The sequence below is a fragment of the Chiloscyllium plagiosum genome, chromosome 2 (assembly GCF_004010195.1).
Source record: "Chiloscyllium plagiosum isolate BGI_BamShark_2017 chromosome 2, ASM401019v2, whole genome shotgun sequence".
Taxonomy (NCBI): Eukaryota; Metazoa; Chordata; class Chondrichthyes; order Orectolobiformes; family Hemiscylliidae; genus Chiloscyllium; species Chiloscyllium plagiosum.
Genome location: NC_057711.1, coordinates 24,294,471 through 24,309,118, shown reverse-complemented (window position 1 = coordinate 24,309,118; position 14,648 = coordinate 24,294,471). Strand labels below are relative to the sequence as shown.

The 14,648-nt window shown below is 39.0% G+C and overlaps 1 protein-coding gene across 3 annotated transcripts in view; it reads right to left on the bottom strand.

Moving 5' to 3' along the window:
• Positions 1–1,751: 1,751 nt before the first annotated feature.
• trappc11 (trafficking protein particle complex subunit 11) overlaps positions 1,752–14,648 on the bottom strand; it is a 68,496-nt gene continuing 55,599 nt past the window's right edge. For all 3 annotated transcript variants that reach the window (XM_043705315.1, XM_043705329.1, XM_043705319.1), the window contains exons 22-30: positions 12,013–12,134; positions 9,358–9,477; positions 8,241–8,306; positions 5,277–5,433; positions 3,692–3,803; positions 3,376–3,467; positions 2,716–2,849; positions 2,369–2,536; positions 1,752–2,225 (exon numbers count right to left, since the gene is read on the bottom strand). In XM_043705315.1, coding sequence (XP_043561250.1) covers positions 2,181–2,225; positions 2,369–2,536; positions 2,716–2,849; positions 3,376–3,467; positions 3,692–3,803; positions 5,277–5,433; positions 8,241–8,306; positions 9,358–9,477; positions 12,013–12,134 — 1,016 coding nt within the window. In that variant the 3' untranslated portion in view covers positions 1,752–2,180. The remainder of the gene's footprint in view (positions 2,226–2,368; positions 2,537–2,715; positions 2,850–3,375; positions 3,468–3,691; positions 3,804–5,276; positions 5,434–8,240; positions 8,307–9,357; positions 9,478–12,012; positions 12,135–14,648) is intronic.

Genomic DNA, 14,648 nt, shown 5'->3' with positions numbered 1-14,648 from the left:
CTTCCGGTTGTCAGTTCCAGCTGTCCGTTGCAGTGGTCGGTATATTGGGTCCAGGTCGATGTGTTTGTTGATAGAATCGGTGGATGAGTGCTATGCCACTAGGAATTCCTTGGCGGGGTGGAAGGTGTTGTCCTATAATAGTAGTGTTGTCCCAGTCAAACTCATGTTGCTTGTCATCTGTGTGTGTGGCTACTAAGGATAGCTGGTCGTGTCGTTTCGTGGCTAGTTGGTGTTCATGGATACGGATTGTTAGCTGTCTCCCTGTTTGTCCTATGTAGTGTTTTGTGCAGTCCTGGATTTTGTACACTACGTTGGTTTTGCTCACAAACTGGCTAAAGAACTACAACAGAAACTGAAACACCTGATCAGCGGATCCAGAAAATCTATACAGTCAACATAGGAATTCATGGACATCAGAAATATACACCGACAAGGAAGAAACTATGGTCTCATTCATCCACTGTTCACCTATATCGACAAAACCCTAGCCAGAAAAACAATAACCAACCTGCTGGACATACAGAACAGACAACAAGATGGGGAACCTATCAACAAAGACTGCATACTCAAACTACTGGACCTGGGCCTCACAACACATTTCACATTCAACAACCAAATATATGAACAAGTCAACGGCACACCCATGGGCTCACCCATCTCTGGACTCTCAGCAGAAGCTCTAATGCAAAGATTAGAACAAAGTCTTACCACAAATTCAACCCAAACTCTGGGTCAGATATGTGGATGACACCTTTGTAATAATTAAAAACACAGAAATAGAAAACACACACCGGATGATCAACGCCACACTCGCAGGAATCAGATTCACTAGAGGAAGAAAAAGACAACTAACTCCCATTCTTAGACGTGATGGTACAGAGAACACCGAACGGAGAATTCACCACAAAGGTATACAGGAAAGCCACACACACTGACCAAATCCTGAACTACGAAAGCAACCACCCAAACACACACACAAAAGAAGTTGCATCAAGACACTGTTCAAAAGGGCCACAACACCCTGCAGCTCAGCTGAACTGCAAAAAGAGGAAGAACACCTCTACAATGTATTTGCCAAAAATGGATACCCCCGCAATTTCATCAACAGATGCCTAAGGGAAAGACACTGCACAGAATGTCAGCTTTGATGTTTCTGTGCATGTCCTAGAACCCTGTGATAGAGAGACAAGAGAGCAACCAAGTGGGGGACAGTTGTCAACACACTGATACACTGTCCCTGAACATCATTCCCCAGCCACTCCTGACTTCCCAAGGTCCTTATCCAATCTTGATTTGGTCCAAATCTGGCCCTCATTTATGTCACTGGTGGCTGAGATGTTTCACATATGGAATTAAGTTTAATTCTTGAAGTTCCATAATTAAATTTTAAAGGCACATCATAGTTTCTGAATCAGACATTCTAGATACTTTGTGCAACTTCTCATCAGGTGAGCAGTTACATGCAAATTTTGCCTCATTCACAATCTAGATTTAGTTAACAGTGCTGAAAATGTGTTGCTGGAAAAGCGCAGCAGGTCAGGCAGCATCCAAGGAACAGGAGAATTGACATTTCGGGCATAAGCCCTTCTTCCTGAAACGTCCCGAAACGTCGATTCTCCTGTTCCTTGGATGCTGCCTGACCTGCTGCTCTTTTCCAGCAACACATTTTCAGCTCTGATCTCCAGCATCTGCAGTCCTCACTTTCTCCTCTTAGTTAACAGTGCAACAATCAAATAACCTGCGCACATAGATTGCACTTGTAGATGATTTACTGAAATATTTTCCAGCAGTACTTCTCAAACACCATAAAAGCTGCATATTACAGTTGAAAATTTACAGTAGCAAATATTCCAAACACAAAGATCATATCACTTTGGACTTTAACAAATCAAAGTTCATAATGAAATCATGTAACAACGTTTGCAAATAATTCTTAGTGCATTATCAATCTATTCTTGTTTACAAAACACTAATTTCAACAACTAGAAATGTTAAGCTTTTATGCCTCCCTGGAGACTTGCAAGCAAACATATGTCCAAGCAGTTTGTAAAATATTTGACTGTTGTAAATGCTGCAGCTTCAGTCCAAATAGCCAGGTCATTTTATACATCCGTGAATAAGTGTCCATTTGTTTCCGAGTTTTGACCACTTGATTTTTATTTCACACGAGCGCTTCTCCGTCAAGCAGCTACAACAATTACTTCATTTGCTTGCCGACCCTGTGGCTAAAATGAAATCAAAACCGAAAAGTTATATCAACAGCTTTTGGGTAAAACTAGAATAAACTTTCCTTGTACTCATGGAACACATGTGAATAAACCTTCATGTGACTGAAGTGAAACAAAATTCAAGTGTTTAGTCAGTGTACCTTTACAAAAATGTGTGTGGGAAGAAATCTGCGCAATAGATCATTGGAGATAGCAGGAAACCGTGATAAGCTTATGCTAAGACCTGGCAGTCGCTGGTAACCAGCCATGAGTGGATAGAAGTTGTACAATAACTCTTGTTCAGTGTCAGGCAGAATTCGTAATCGAACCTTGGAAAGAATGCAAAAATAATTAAATTTTAAAAATGCAACTTCTGGAGGGCTGAGACAAAAAACAATTACTTTTCTGGAACAACAAATACCTTTATTGTTGCTCAATTCTTCCACCCTTAAAAATCTTTAGACTTATCTACCCACTTAAAATATATTGACAGATTCAAAAACAGTACCTGCTTAAGACCAGAAAACATAAATGCATCATTGGGCTCCACAAAAATCTCCACATCCTGCACTAATTTGGTTCTGTTTTGCAACCAATATTTGACTGGTAGTGATTCGCGAACTCTACCAAACGATGGGAGCTCTTTCAAAGAAAGAAAAGCAAGCTAGTGACATAGTTGCAAATTTAGTTCAACTGCTGCATCACCTCCATTAAAGTAGGACAACTGCATATTTATATACACAAAATTTAATGCAGACAGCTATAGACACATGCACATATTAATTGGATGAGATCTATGTAACAATCTTAATTAGTAACTGAACTATCAAGTGACAGGTTTTTAAATATCCCCTCCCTGACCATTAGAAAATTTCTACACTTAAAATACTGTAATTGTTACGATCTTTGTCATGCCAAGCATTTTGTTTGAATGAATTAAGAATCAGAATTACTCAATGGCTATGATTTAGGCACTGAGTAAGGGTATATTTTAGATATAAATAGTGCTTCCTTACTTTTTCCTTTAGATATTATACAAGACTTAAAATGTATTGTTGATTAGGAACTCCCGCAGGTTGTCATTGGTGTTGCATTCTACACTCAGTTCTCAAAATTTTTAAATGAGAGGTTGTGTGCATATAATGAATAGTTGTATAAATTAGTTCACCTGCATGAACAAAGACCGGAATTGTGTCCACAATCACATGGGGTAACGTTATCACTGTGTTGACAACAGGTATGCTTTTAGCAGCAGACGTCCTATCAACAGAACATACCACAAGTAAATGCTGAAAAACACTGGTTTTCTGTTTTCATTTGCAACGAGAACAAAAACTTAGAAAAAGGTTAGATTTCTGCTCCAAGGCCATGCCTATCTAGAAGCTGAGTGGCATTTTAAATTTGCATTATCACTAAAGCAAAACAGTCTTCCGTTGATAGAGCCAAACTCTCCATTTTTATATGGCAAAAAAAAGATACTATGCCTTTTCCAGGAGATTATATAACGACCCGAGGCAACTCCACTGTGGTTTGTAGGTGCTGGTGGACACTGCAAGCAGAAGCACTCACTGGCACACTCTCCTGTCTGTAAAACCACTGAGAAAAAATAGATTTCAAAAGCTGAGCAATTACAGGAAGACAAATCACAATTGAATTCGTGGTATTTTACATATATCATTGATTGAGATTGAAATATTGAGTATTAGCCAATCATTTTATAGCAAGCAAAAATAAAGCTTTAGCTTGAACACTTTTTTTTAGGAAAAGCCCCATTTTCAGTGCGTCATCTCTTTTTCTCACTTTCCCCCAACCCTCACCTCTCCCCATCTGTTTTTCTTCTGCAGGCATGCATGTAACATAACCTCCCTCAAGGGAAGTGATAGCCTAGTGGTATTATTGCTGCACTGTTAATCCAGAGACCCAGGTAATGTTCTGGGGACCTGGGTTTGAATCCTGCCATGGCGGATGGTGGAATTTGAATTCCATTTTTTTTTTTAAATCTGGAATTAAAGGTCCAATGATGACCATGAAACTGTTGTCAATTGTCAGAAAAACCATCTGGTTCACTAAAGTCCTTTAGGGAAGGATACTAGGAGAAAGTGAGGACTGCAGATGCTGGAGATCAGAGCTTAAAAATGCGTTGCTGGAAAAGCGCAGCAGGTCAGGCAGCATCAAAGGAGCAGGAGAATCGACGTTTCAGGCATAAGCCCTTCTTCAGGAATTCCACAGAGGAGGATACTGCCATTCTCACCTGGTCTGGTTACATGTGACTCCAGACCCACAGCAATGTGGTTGACTTAACTGCCCTCTGGGCAATTAGAATGGGCAGTAAATGATAGCTTAGCCAGTGATGCCCTCATCCCATGAATGAATTTAAAACAAAAACAACAATTCTTTGCTTTACAGAGAAAAATGTGACATAGTATAATCATAGTTGAATTGCTGCTGACCAGCTACACTTTAAACGTTGACATAGACCCCTGAGGCAATGAATAGACTTCTAAAAATGTTGCTCCAAAGGACCTTCAAATATCAGAAGAGATGCCAAGCAGTGAATGTCATCCATTTTGAATGACAAAGATTGCTCAAAGATTTTGTTGCAAGTATTTGGAGATTTACAAGCATGCATAGAAAATTATTCTCCCCGGGTCTGCGTGGATTTCCTTCGGGTGCTCCGGTTTCCTCCCACAGTTCAAAAATGTGCAGGTTAGGTGAATTGGCCATGCTAAATTACTCAGTGTTAGGTGAAGGGGTAAATGTAGGGGAATGGGTCTGGGTGGGTTGCGCTTCGGCTTGTCGGTGTGGACTTGTTGGGCCGAAGGGCCTGTTTCCACACTAAGTAATTGCACATTAACCTATAGTGAACTAGCTAGCATCCTTGTGGAACCCACAAGTGAAGCCTCAAGTGAACAATTACTCTTCGAAAACCACAACAGTGTTAGAGGACATCATTGTCATGCTCAAACAGAGCATATGGCTGTGGTATACAGTGTTAAAATGAAGAATGCATTACATCCATAAATAAATAAGATTAAACGAAAAAACCTTTACCCATTAAGACAGTTATACCTTGAGCCAGCTGCGACTCCATCTGATCAACAGCAGTCATGGAAGGTGCAAGTTCCAGTTTGCTGGTTACTATAGTGAGTGACCATGGAGAAGCACTCAGGATGTCCATCATTAAAAGAAATGGAATATCCGCAAACACCCAGTCCATGTGTTCAAACTGGAAAAACATGTTTTATTTAAAAAAAGTCAGCATACTGCCAGACAACAATATTAAAATGTATCAAGAAACTAATTGAAAACTCTTGTTGAATAACAATCATTCAACCACCCACAATTTAAAAAATGCATAAAGCTTAAGATTGAAGAGGTGGAATGGTCTTTTAACAAGCATAGAACAAATAATTTTGTTATTCTATTTAGAATTTGAATGATGATCTCCAGTAATACTTTATCTCGAACAATTTTTACAAAACCATTATTGATAAAATTAAATATTTTGTATCCAGAAAGTTGTCAATGATATGTTTTCGAGGCCAAGATTTGGATTTGGCACATTTCAGTAACCTACTTTAAATCAGTGTTTACCAGTTACAGATTATTAATTTATGCAGTTAATTCAATACTGATATGCAGGCTGAATTTCAAACTAACAATTAGACTATTTCCATCTCTCACAGTTTAACCTAATATTTGTGGTGTTCAGATCCAATCCTAAGGGAAGATAAATGTGCAACAGAAAACTGCCATCAACTCACAAAAAGTTGTGAAGCAGCTTTGAGCATTCATTCGATATAACCCAGCTCAAATTCAGAGCGAATAACGGTCGCAATGGGTCCAAAATTCAATCACTATGATACATTATGAAAATAAATTACTGTAAATGCTGGAAATCTGAAACAAAATACTTGTGAAAAAGATAAACAGGTCAAAGAGCTGCGGCAAAGAGAAAAAAAAAAGGAGCTAAGATTTGAGTTGATAACCAATCATTTCAGCTCCAGCTTGACCAGAAATGTTACTTAAGTTACTCTCTCAATAACTGCTGTCTGACCAACTGGTTTTCCAATTTTTTTCTGCTTGTGTTCAATTTATAAATTATAAAAAGACAAGGTAGGCCTGTAGTACAGTAACCAGGAACGATTTGTTCTATGTTTTTACAGCTACTAAAATGACCCAAAGCTTCTGCTCAGAGTCACCTGACCTGCTCTCAAAGGGAACAGCATGCAACACCAACTACGTACATCACACTTTCCACCACGGTATTCAATTGCATTGTGTAACACTTGGATCCTGGAGGCAACAACAATCATTAATATTAAAAATCTTTTTTTGTTGATAAAGTGCCATTTGATGGAACTGATCCAAGGAATAAAGGTCAACAAGTGACGAGGATTATTCCACTAATACTGCGAGACCTGAAATTCTCCAGCATTTTTTTTTTATTTCAGATTTCAACCGTCTTTGCAGTACTTTGCTTTTAATTGGATGAAGGTATTCCTCTTTTATCTGAAAGAGTTACTGATGCGGTTTGTGATAGTATCCTTAAAATATATGGGGTACCTCACCTAACAGGGCAAAAGTTAATAGTCCCAAGAAACTTTGATAAGTCAGTTGGTTTATCTTGTGAACAGCAGATTCACACAAAATCCAGATCGAGGACTGATCTACACTCTGTGCCAAGTTAGCTCATCTCAGCCTGAGTTTCAGCGATCCTGGGTTAGGGAGGGAATATTGGCAGAGCTCTCATTTCTGTTCATCTATAACGGCTACTCGACATTTAACTGTAGATACCAAGCAGGAAGAGCATCAGTTGTGATGAGCCCAGTTGTGAAGCTTATGGACACTTCCCAACATGATTCACAAAAATAGAACCAATTGGGTTTGGTACTGGATGAAGCTTAGAACGTGCAGAATGAACAAATGCTTTGAAGAGTGGAGGGTGGGGGAAAAAAGTCTCTGTTCTCACACTGCTTTTCCCAGCATGGCTATTTTTGTTTTGATAACTGGGAAAACGGAGGCCTCTAGCGCAGCCACTGAACACATGAGATCATCAGAATTGGTTCTAGATGCCAAAATGTGAAGCAGCTGGAAAATATATCACTATCTATTTTACAAAATGGCTTTCTTCAATGAAAACTAAGCAACCAGCAACAATAGAAAATGGCAACATAGATACCAGAGATATAAATACAGTCATAGAGATGTACAGCATGGAAACAGACCCTTCGGTCCAACCCGTCCATGCCGACCAGATATCCCAACCCAACTTAGTCCCACCTGCCAGCACACAGACCATACCCTCCAAAACCCTTCCTATTCATATACCCATCCAAATACCTCTTAAATGTTGCAATTGTACCAGCCTCCACCACTTCCTCAGCTCATTCCATACACGTACCACCCTCTGTGAAAGATTTGCCCCTTGGATCTCTTTTATATCTTTCCTCTGTCACCCTAAACCTATGTCCTCTAGTTCTGGACTCCCCGACCCCAGGGAAAAGACTTTGCCTATTTACCCCATACATGCCCCTCAATTTTGTAAACCTCCATAAGGTCACCCCTCAGCCTCCGACGCTCCAGGAAAAACAGCCCCAGCCTAATAAACCTCTCCCTATAGCTCAAATCCTCCAACCCTGGCAACATCCTTGTAAATCTTTTCTGAACTCTTTCAAGTTTCACAACATCTTTCTGATAGGAAGGAGACCAGAAGTGCACGTAATATTGCAACAGTGGCCTAACTAATTACCTGTACAACTGAAAAATGACCTCCCAACTCCTGTACTCAATACTCTGACCAATAAAAGAAAGCATACCAAACGCCTTCTTCACAATCCTATCTACCTGCGACTCCACTTTCAAGGAGCTATGAACCTGCAATCCAAGGTCTCTTTGTTCAGCAACACCTTCTAGGACCTTACCCAGCTACTAATGTTCACCTAGTATAGTTTCAATAGAACTGCCTTTGGAAATCTTCAGATTAAAGTAAAACCATAGAAATCAAACAATAAAATTTGCTCTTGTACTTACCTTTGTGGAAACAAACTTCGCAGTAACATCAAATGGCACAACTGTTTCAATAGTGATGGTCTCATCCTAAAGGCAAAGGAAACTTCAATAACTTTGCAGTACTGGAGCCAAACATTTACAAAGCAAATCTAGACTCTTTCAAGTTTAGAAGGAGGCTACGTGGCCTATCAAACCTGCACCAGCTTTTTGACTGGCACGTCCAATTTTCCCCTACTATTCTCTTCAAGAACACATCAAATTGCGTCATTCCATGAAATAGAATTTTTGCAGTTGGGCTAATTATGTAAACATGAAATAATTCATCCACATTTTTGACATGGAACATGTGTTATCATATTATCACATTCTTTACTTTGGTAGAGGATAGGCAGGAATATGGTGTTGAAGCCACAAACAGGTCAGTCAGCTCAAAAGACTAAATGGGGCTACTCCTGCTCAAATTTGTAATTTCTTATCTCTTTGGTTATTAGGTGCACTAAAATAAAAGTACCTTTTTCTTTAAAAATAAAAGAAAAATCTACTTAGAATACTTTTAACAAAAACGTATATCTAAACAGTTGGTTGTGACTTACAATGCTTATGAAATCCCCAGGCAGGCAACCTCAACAATTCTAAATATTGTAAGTAGTCAAGTATTTGTGCTCTTTGATAAGGTTACTTGATTTTTCAAAAGCTAAGTTTTAAATTGCAAACATCATTACAAGGGTATAAAGAAAGACAGTTTTGCATTTATAGCATCTTTTGCAACCTCCAGCATGCTAAAACATGTGAAGCAAACTTACTGCTGTCTTAGAAGAAATTGGGCAGCCAACATATACTCAAAGAGTTATTAAAAGCAATGAGGTAATGACCTAAATAATTTATATTAGTGATGTTGGTTGATGAATAACTATTGTATAGAATACAGCAACAGCAGAAAAGACTGATCTTTTTCAAAGTGGTATCACGGGATCTTCTGGGGCCACCTGAGGACAGATTGCAATTTTTATTCACCTCTTCAGAATGAAGTTTGAACCCAAAGTCAAACAATGCATACGTTAAAAATATATTTTACATTCTTCACCTTATCTTACACCAAGGATACTGGAAAAATAATATGGAGGAAACCGTCACCAACCTTATGGCATTTGCAAACAATTTCTTTGCCCTCAACAATGGTAGTAACAACATAAGAAACGTGAACCAAAAATATTCTTGAACCAACTTGTCCACATCGGATGTGCAGTGCTTTTTCCACCTATAAAAAATATTAAATGTCAAAAAAAATTATGTAGTAACCAATGTTATTTAAAAATGAACATCTGCATGCCACAATTTGTTAAAGGCTTTGAGAGCGGGTAATAAAATTTACTATGACAGCTGTTCATCAACACAACCCCAGCGTAAAACTGAGACCTGCGGATGCTGTAAATCAGAAACAAAATAGAAATCGCTGACAAACTCAGCAAGTCAGACTGAAGTTCTGAGGAACAGTTACTCGACCAGAAACATTAACTGATTTCTCTCCACAGCTGCTGCCAGACCTGCAAACTTTTCCAGCAATTTCTATTTTTCTTTCCAGTGTAAAGCTGCTATGCAGTGAAGAAAACAAAATCTGGTACTGTCACATACCTGACAATTTATACTTCTGGAAGTTAGATTTCTTCCATTTTTCTTAAAATAATCTGAAGCAGTAGATAATTATCAAAATTCAATCACCAATAAGAATAAAAAATGGATGCTGAAATAAGGTAAATGTAAGCCATATGTCAGGACAATAGCTTCCCTCATTTGTCACTTTTTATATCGCAAACTCATGAATGGACCTAATCTGGCCATTTTCAGTCCCGAACAAATGCAGAGTTTACCACAGATTACTTGGAAGGGCAAGGTATCGCAAAACCTTGGAGAACAGGTGAAGCTAACTACTATGCAGTAGCAACATGTGTGATGTTCAAACAGAAGCAATTAACCTAAAGAGATCTGCCTATCAAACAAACGTGGACTAAGAATCTCTTTGATAGTGCCACGCTAAGTATGTCTCAAAGATTGGTGGATTATATCAAGCAGCAATTTCCTTTGGCTATTGACAACAGGAAAGGTGCTGTGTCCAACAAGCTTATGCTTGCAAAACTCAAAAGACTGTTCAACATTAGATGTAATTTCATAATTGGATAATAATTGTTACATAATCTTGTGTGCTATGAATTATACTGTCCAACCGACTAAAGATTGCCACTTGGACTGTCAATTTAGTGACTATATGTAACTTTCAGGATGCACATATTAAATAAGCAATACGCTGCTTTGTGCAAACATGAAGAACACAAATATACACATTATGCCTCTTCCTACTCAACAAAATAGACACCAACCATTTGCTGGTTCATTCCTTAGAGCAATGCCTTAACTGGAGTCAATAGGCCTGGTTTAAATTTAAACAAAACATTACAGTTATCCATCAATCAACCAGGGTCAATTTGACAACTAATCACCATGCACTGTTCATCTCTTGTATTCTCTTCCACACATCAAGCTTCAGCTAAATTCCTCAGCAAAACTCAAACTTACCACATGGCTAAAAAAAATGCATTTTGCTCATGACATATAGATTTGGGTGCTTTTTAACAATACCCAACTTTGAATGCAAGACAGTTCAATAAAATGTGTTCAAATATTTAGAAATGAACTTCCCAGAATCTCAGGTATATTAATTTCTACTAAAATGGTTACACTCAAATGGTTAATCTGAAAGCACTGCAAGAATTCTGACCAGTTAAAACAGCTGAACATACTAAGTGCTCTTAGGTTATTGTGGGTGCATTAAAATGAGAAGGCTGAAGGAATAGCATAGAAATTAAAAACTAAACGATTTGCTACACAACATTTGGAGATCAAGACTGACCACCGAGAAAAATGCACGGAGTATTCCTGAAGACAATGAATCGGGTAGTATACTTTGGGATCTGTAGATGCTGAGTAGGAAGAAATAAAAATGTCTCCAAAGGTGCCAAGGTCAGAGTGATGACATCATTGGAGAGAAAAAGTCAAGATATTCATGCTCAATATAATTTACAAGTGGCAAGACAAGTTGCCTTAGTGTACAAGATCAATCTTTTATAAATGTAACATTAAGGAAGGCGGCAAAATAAGGTTTTTAACCAAATAAGTTCAGCACATATTTTCATAATTCCAGAGAACACTAGTTTACATGCTTTGCCTGTGTGCTGAGCATTGCAAGAAACAAAGCCTACATAAGTCCGTGAGGCTATTGCTTTTCAGAGCATTTGAAGGGAGCTGGAAAAAATTAGACAATAGTGAATGAGGAAAAAAAAAGGAGGAAAAGCAAGAAAAGGTAATGGCTCAGGAACACTGGTTGATGCTCTTCTGCAACTTGCTGAACATCTGCTGAGGAACTAAATGTCAAGGTGAAGCCGAAATTCTGGCAAAGAAAAATTAACAATGCAAACACTGATCACAAGAGGGAATAAAAGTTCATAATTTTCTTTTTAAAAAAAAATACATTTTTATTACTGAAGCCAGTAATAGCTGAGATTGAAAGGATCATTTTTGGAGAGCATGAACTGAGCTGGAAACTTTACCTGTCACAGTACATACAAAGAAATGACAGGCGCAGTACCCACAATCACTAAAATAGTTGGAAGCAAAATTTCTCAAATACAGATACTTGATGGAAAGGGCTCTTCATCTGGAATATACATTGTTAAACAGGTCCACCTTTCTCCAAGTGTGATCTAAACTTTTCATATAGGCCCATTAAAAGGGACTTTACCATTTCGCCTGGGTGCAAGTCTCCAATGGGAATATCAGGAAGCAATGCAGGATGAGAATCATCGCACATCTCAGTACCATCAAGGGTGACGTGGGTTGTTTGCGTGAGGTTGGCATCTTGGCCTGGAAATGGTTTAGAAACCAATTTTCAATGTTTGTTCACAAAAACCCATGTCCATTACAGCTCAGCAAAAGTTTGTTACAGAAAGCAAATAACTTAGCACTTTTAGATACAGGACTAAAATTACAAGTTCTTTAAAAATTCAAAGGGATTTGGAAGTTGCTGGCTAAGCCAATTGCATATCCCCAATTGCCTAGAGGGTACTAATGCGTTATCCACAATGCTCGAGGTCTCAAGTCATATGCAAGCCAGACTATGTAAAGATGGCCGATTTCCCTTTAGATTTTCTGAAAGGACATTAGTGAATCAGATTGGTTTTTACAACAAGCAAAAGTGGTTACACAGCTGCAAATAGGCTAGCTCATCATTTCTCATTTCCGTTGAATTCAAATTACATCAGCTGCCAAGGTAGGATTGGATATGCCCCTTAAGCTGAATTCGATTGGCATTAGCACACCGATCTCAGCATTGACTTCTGGGCTCTGGAGGTCATTACCTCACTAGCCCCAAAGACCCACACACTCAGTAACAAAATTAGAGGGAACGCTACTCAAGTTACCAGAACATTGATCTGGAGTTCTGGATTACGAGCCCAGTGACATTATCGCTATGCAACCGCATCCTCAGCAAGTTCTAAGGCAGTTGAGGGCCATAGATATTTATAGCTATTGAATATATTGGGCGGCACGGTGGCACAGTGGTTAGCACTGCTGCCTCACAGCCCAGAGACCCGGGTTCAATTCCCGCCTCAGGTGACTGACTGTGTGGAGTTTGCACGTTCTCCCCGTGTCTGCGTGGGTTTCCTCCGGGTGCTCCGGTTTCCTCCCACAGTCCAAAGGTGTGCAGGGTCAGGTGAATTGGCCATACTAAATTGCCCGTAGTGTTAGGTAAGGGGTAAATGTAGGGGTATGGGTGGGTTGCGCTTCGGCGTGTCGGTATGGACTTGTTGGGCCGAAGGGCCTGTTTCCACACTGTAATCTAATCTAATCTAATATGTTTGTGCCCCTTAACATACAAAAGACAGCAGAGGACAAGAATAGGAGCAAGTGTTACACATATGTTGCTTTGATTCAGAAAAGGATTACAAATAAGGAACAAGACCTCTCAGTCTTTGAGGTCTGCTCTGCCATTCAATAAAATCATGGCTGATATGATTTTAACCTCAACTCTACATTCCCGCATATCCTCAATGATCTTTCAGCCCCTTGATGATCAAGTATCTATTTAACTCTGCCTTGAAATTTTTTAAGGAATTTGCATCCACTGCCTTTTCAGGCAAGGTATTCCAAAGACTCAACCCTCAAAAGAAAAAATATGTTTCCTCAGCTGTTTTAAATGGGTGTCCCTTATATTTAAACTATGCCCCCCCGTATAGATTTGCACACAAGCAGCAGCATCCTTTCAACATCAATATCTTTTGCATATTTCATTAAATCTCCTCCGAACCTTCTAAACTCCACAAGATACTGGCCTAATTTGTCTAGCCTTTCTTCATTAAGTAATTCACACCTTCCAGGTATTAGACTCATAACACACTGAACTGCTTCCAACTCATTAAGATCTTTTCTTAAGTAGTGACCAGTATTGTATACAGTACTCCCAAAGTAGTCTCACCAATGCCCTGTTTTTGGTGGTCTCAGGCAGGGGGTTGGGAACCAAAACAGAAGATATGGGTTAATAGGATAAACAGGAAGAGCCAATCCAACAACCAAGGTGAGGGAATGAATCAAATGATCAAAATAGGAGTTGAAAGTTGGAGTAAATGATAGAGGTGAGGCTCAGTGCTACCTGGGATTAATAAATAAGGATGGAGAGCGTGGAAAGTACAATGCACAAAAAAATTAGAAGAGAAAGACAAAGCAGTAAAACTTATTTAAAAACTTTATACCGAAATGCACGCAGTGTTCAGAATAAAGTTGATGAGCTGATGGCACAAAGAGAGACAAATGGGTACAAACTGTGGGGATTATTGAAAAGTGATTATAGGAAATTCAGGACTGGGAGTTAAATATCCAAGGGTATTCAATATTCCGAAAGGGTAGACAAGAAGGAGCAGGACGTGCAGTACTTTATTGGTTAAGGATGATTTAAGGCTGTATTAAGAAATGATACTGGTATTAGGGGTCAAAAATGTTGAATCAGTCTGAATGGAAATAAAAAGCAAGGGTAGAAACCCCTTGGTAGGGTAATTTACAGGCTCCAAATGATATTTCCGAAGTAGGGCATATTATAAACCAAGAAATAATGAGGCTTTGTGAGAAGGGTACAATATAATTATGGCTGATTTGAACATGCGTATTGATTGGATCAACCAGCTGGGCAAGGGTAACCTCGAAGAAAGTTTCATAGAGTGCATGGAGCCATCTAGAGAACTAGCTGCTTTAGACTTGGTATTGAGGAAGAATAGATAAATGATCTTGCAGTTAAGGATCCTCTTGGAAGAAGTGACCACAAAATGCTAGAATTTCGATTTCACATTGAAAGAGTGAAGACAGTTGCATGCGAGTGTTATAGCA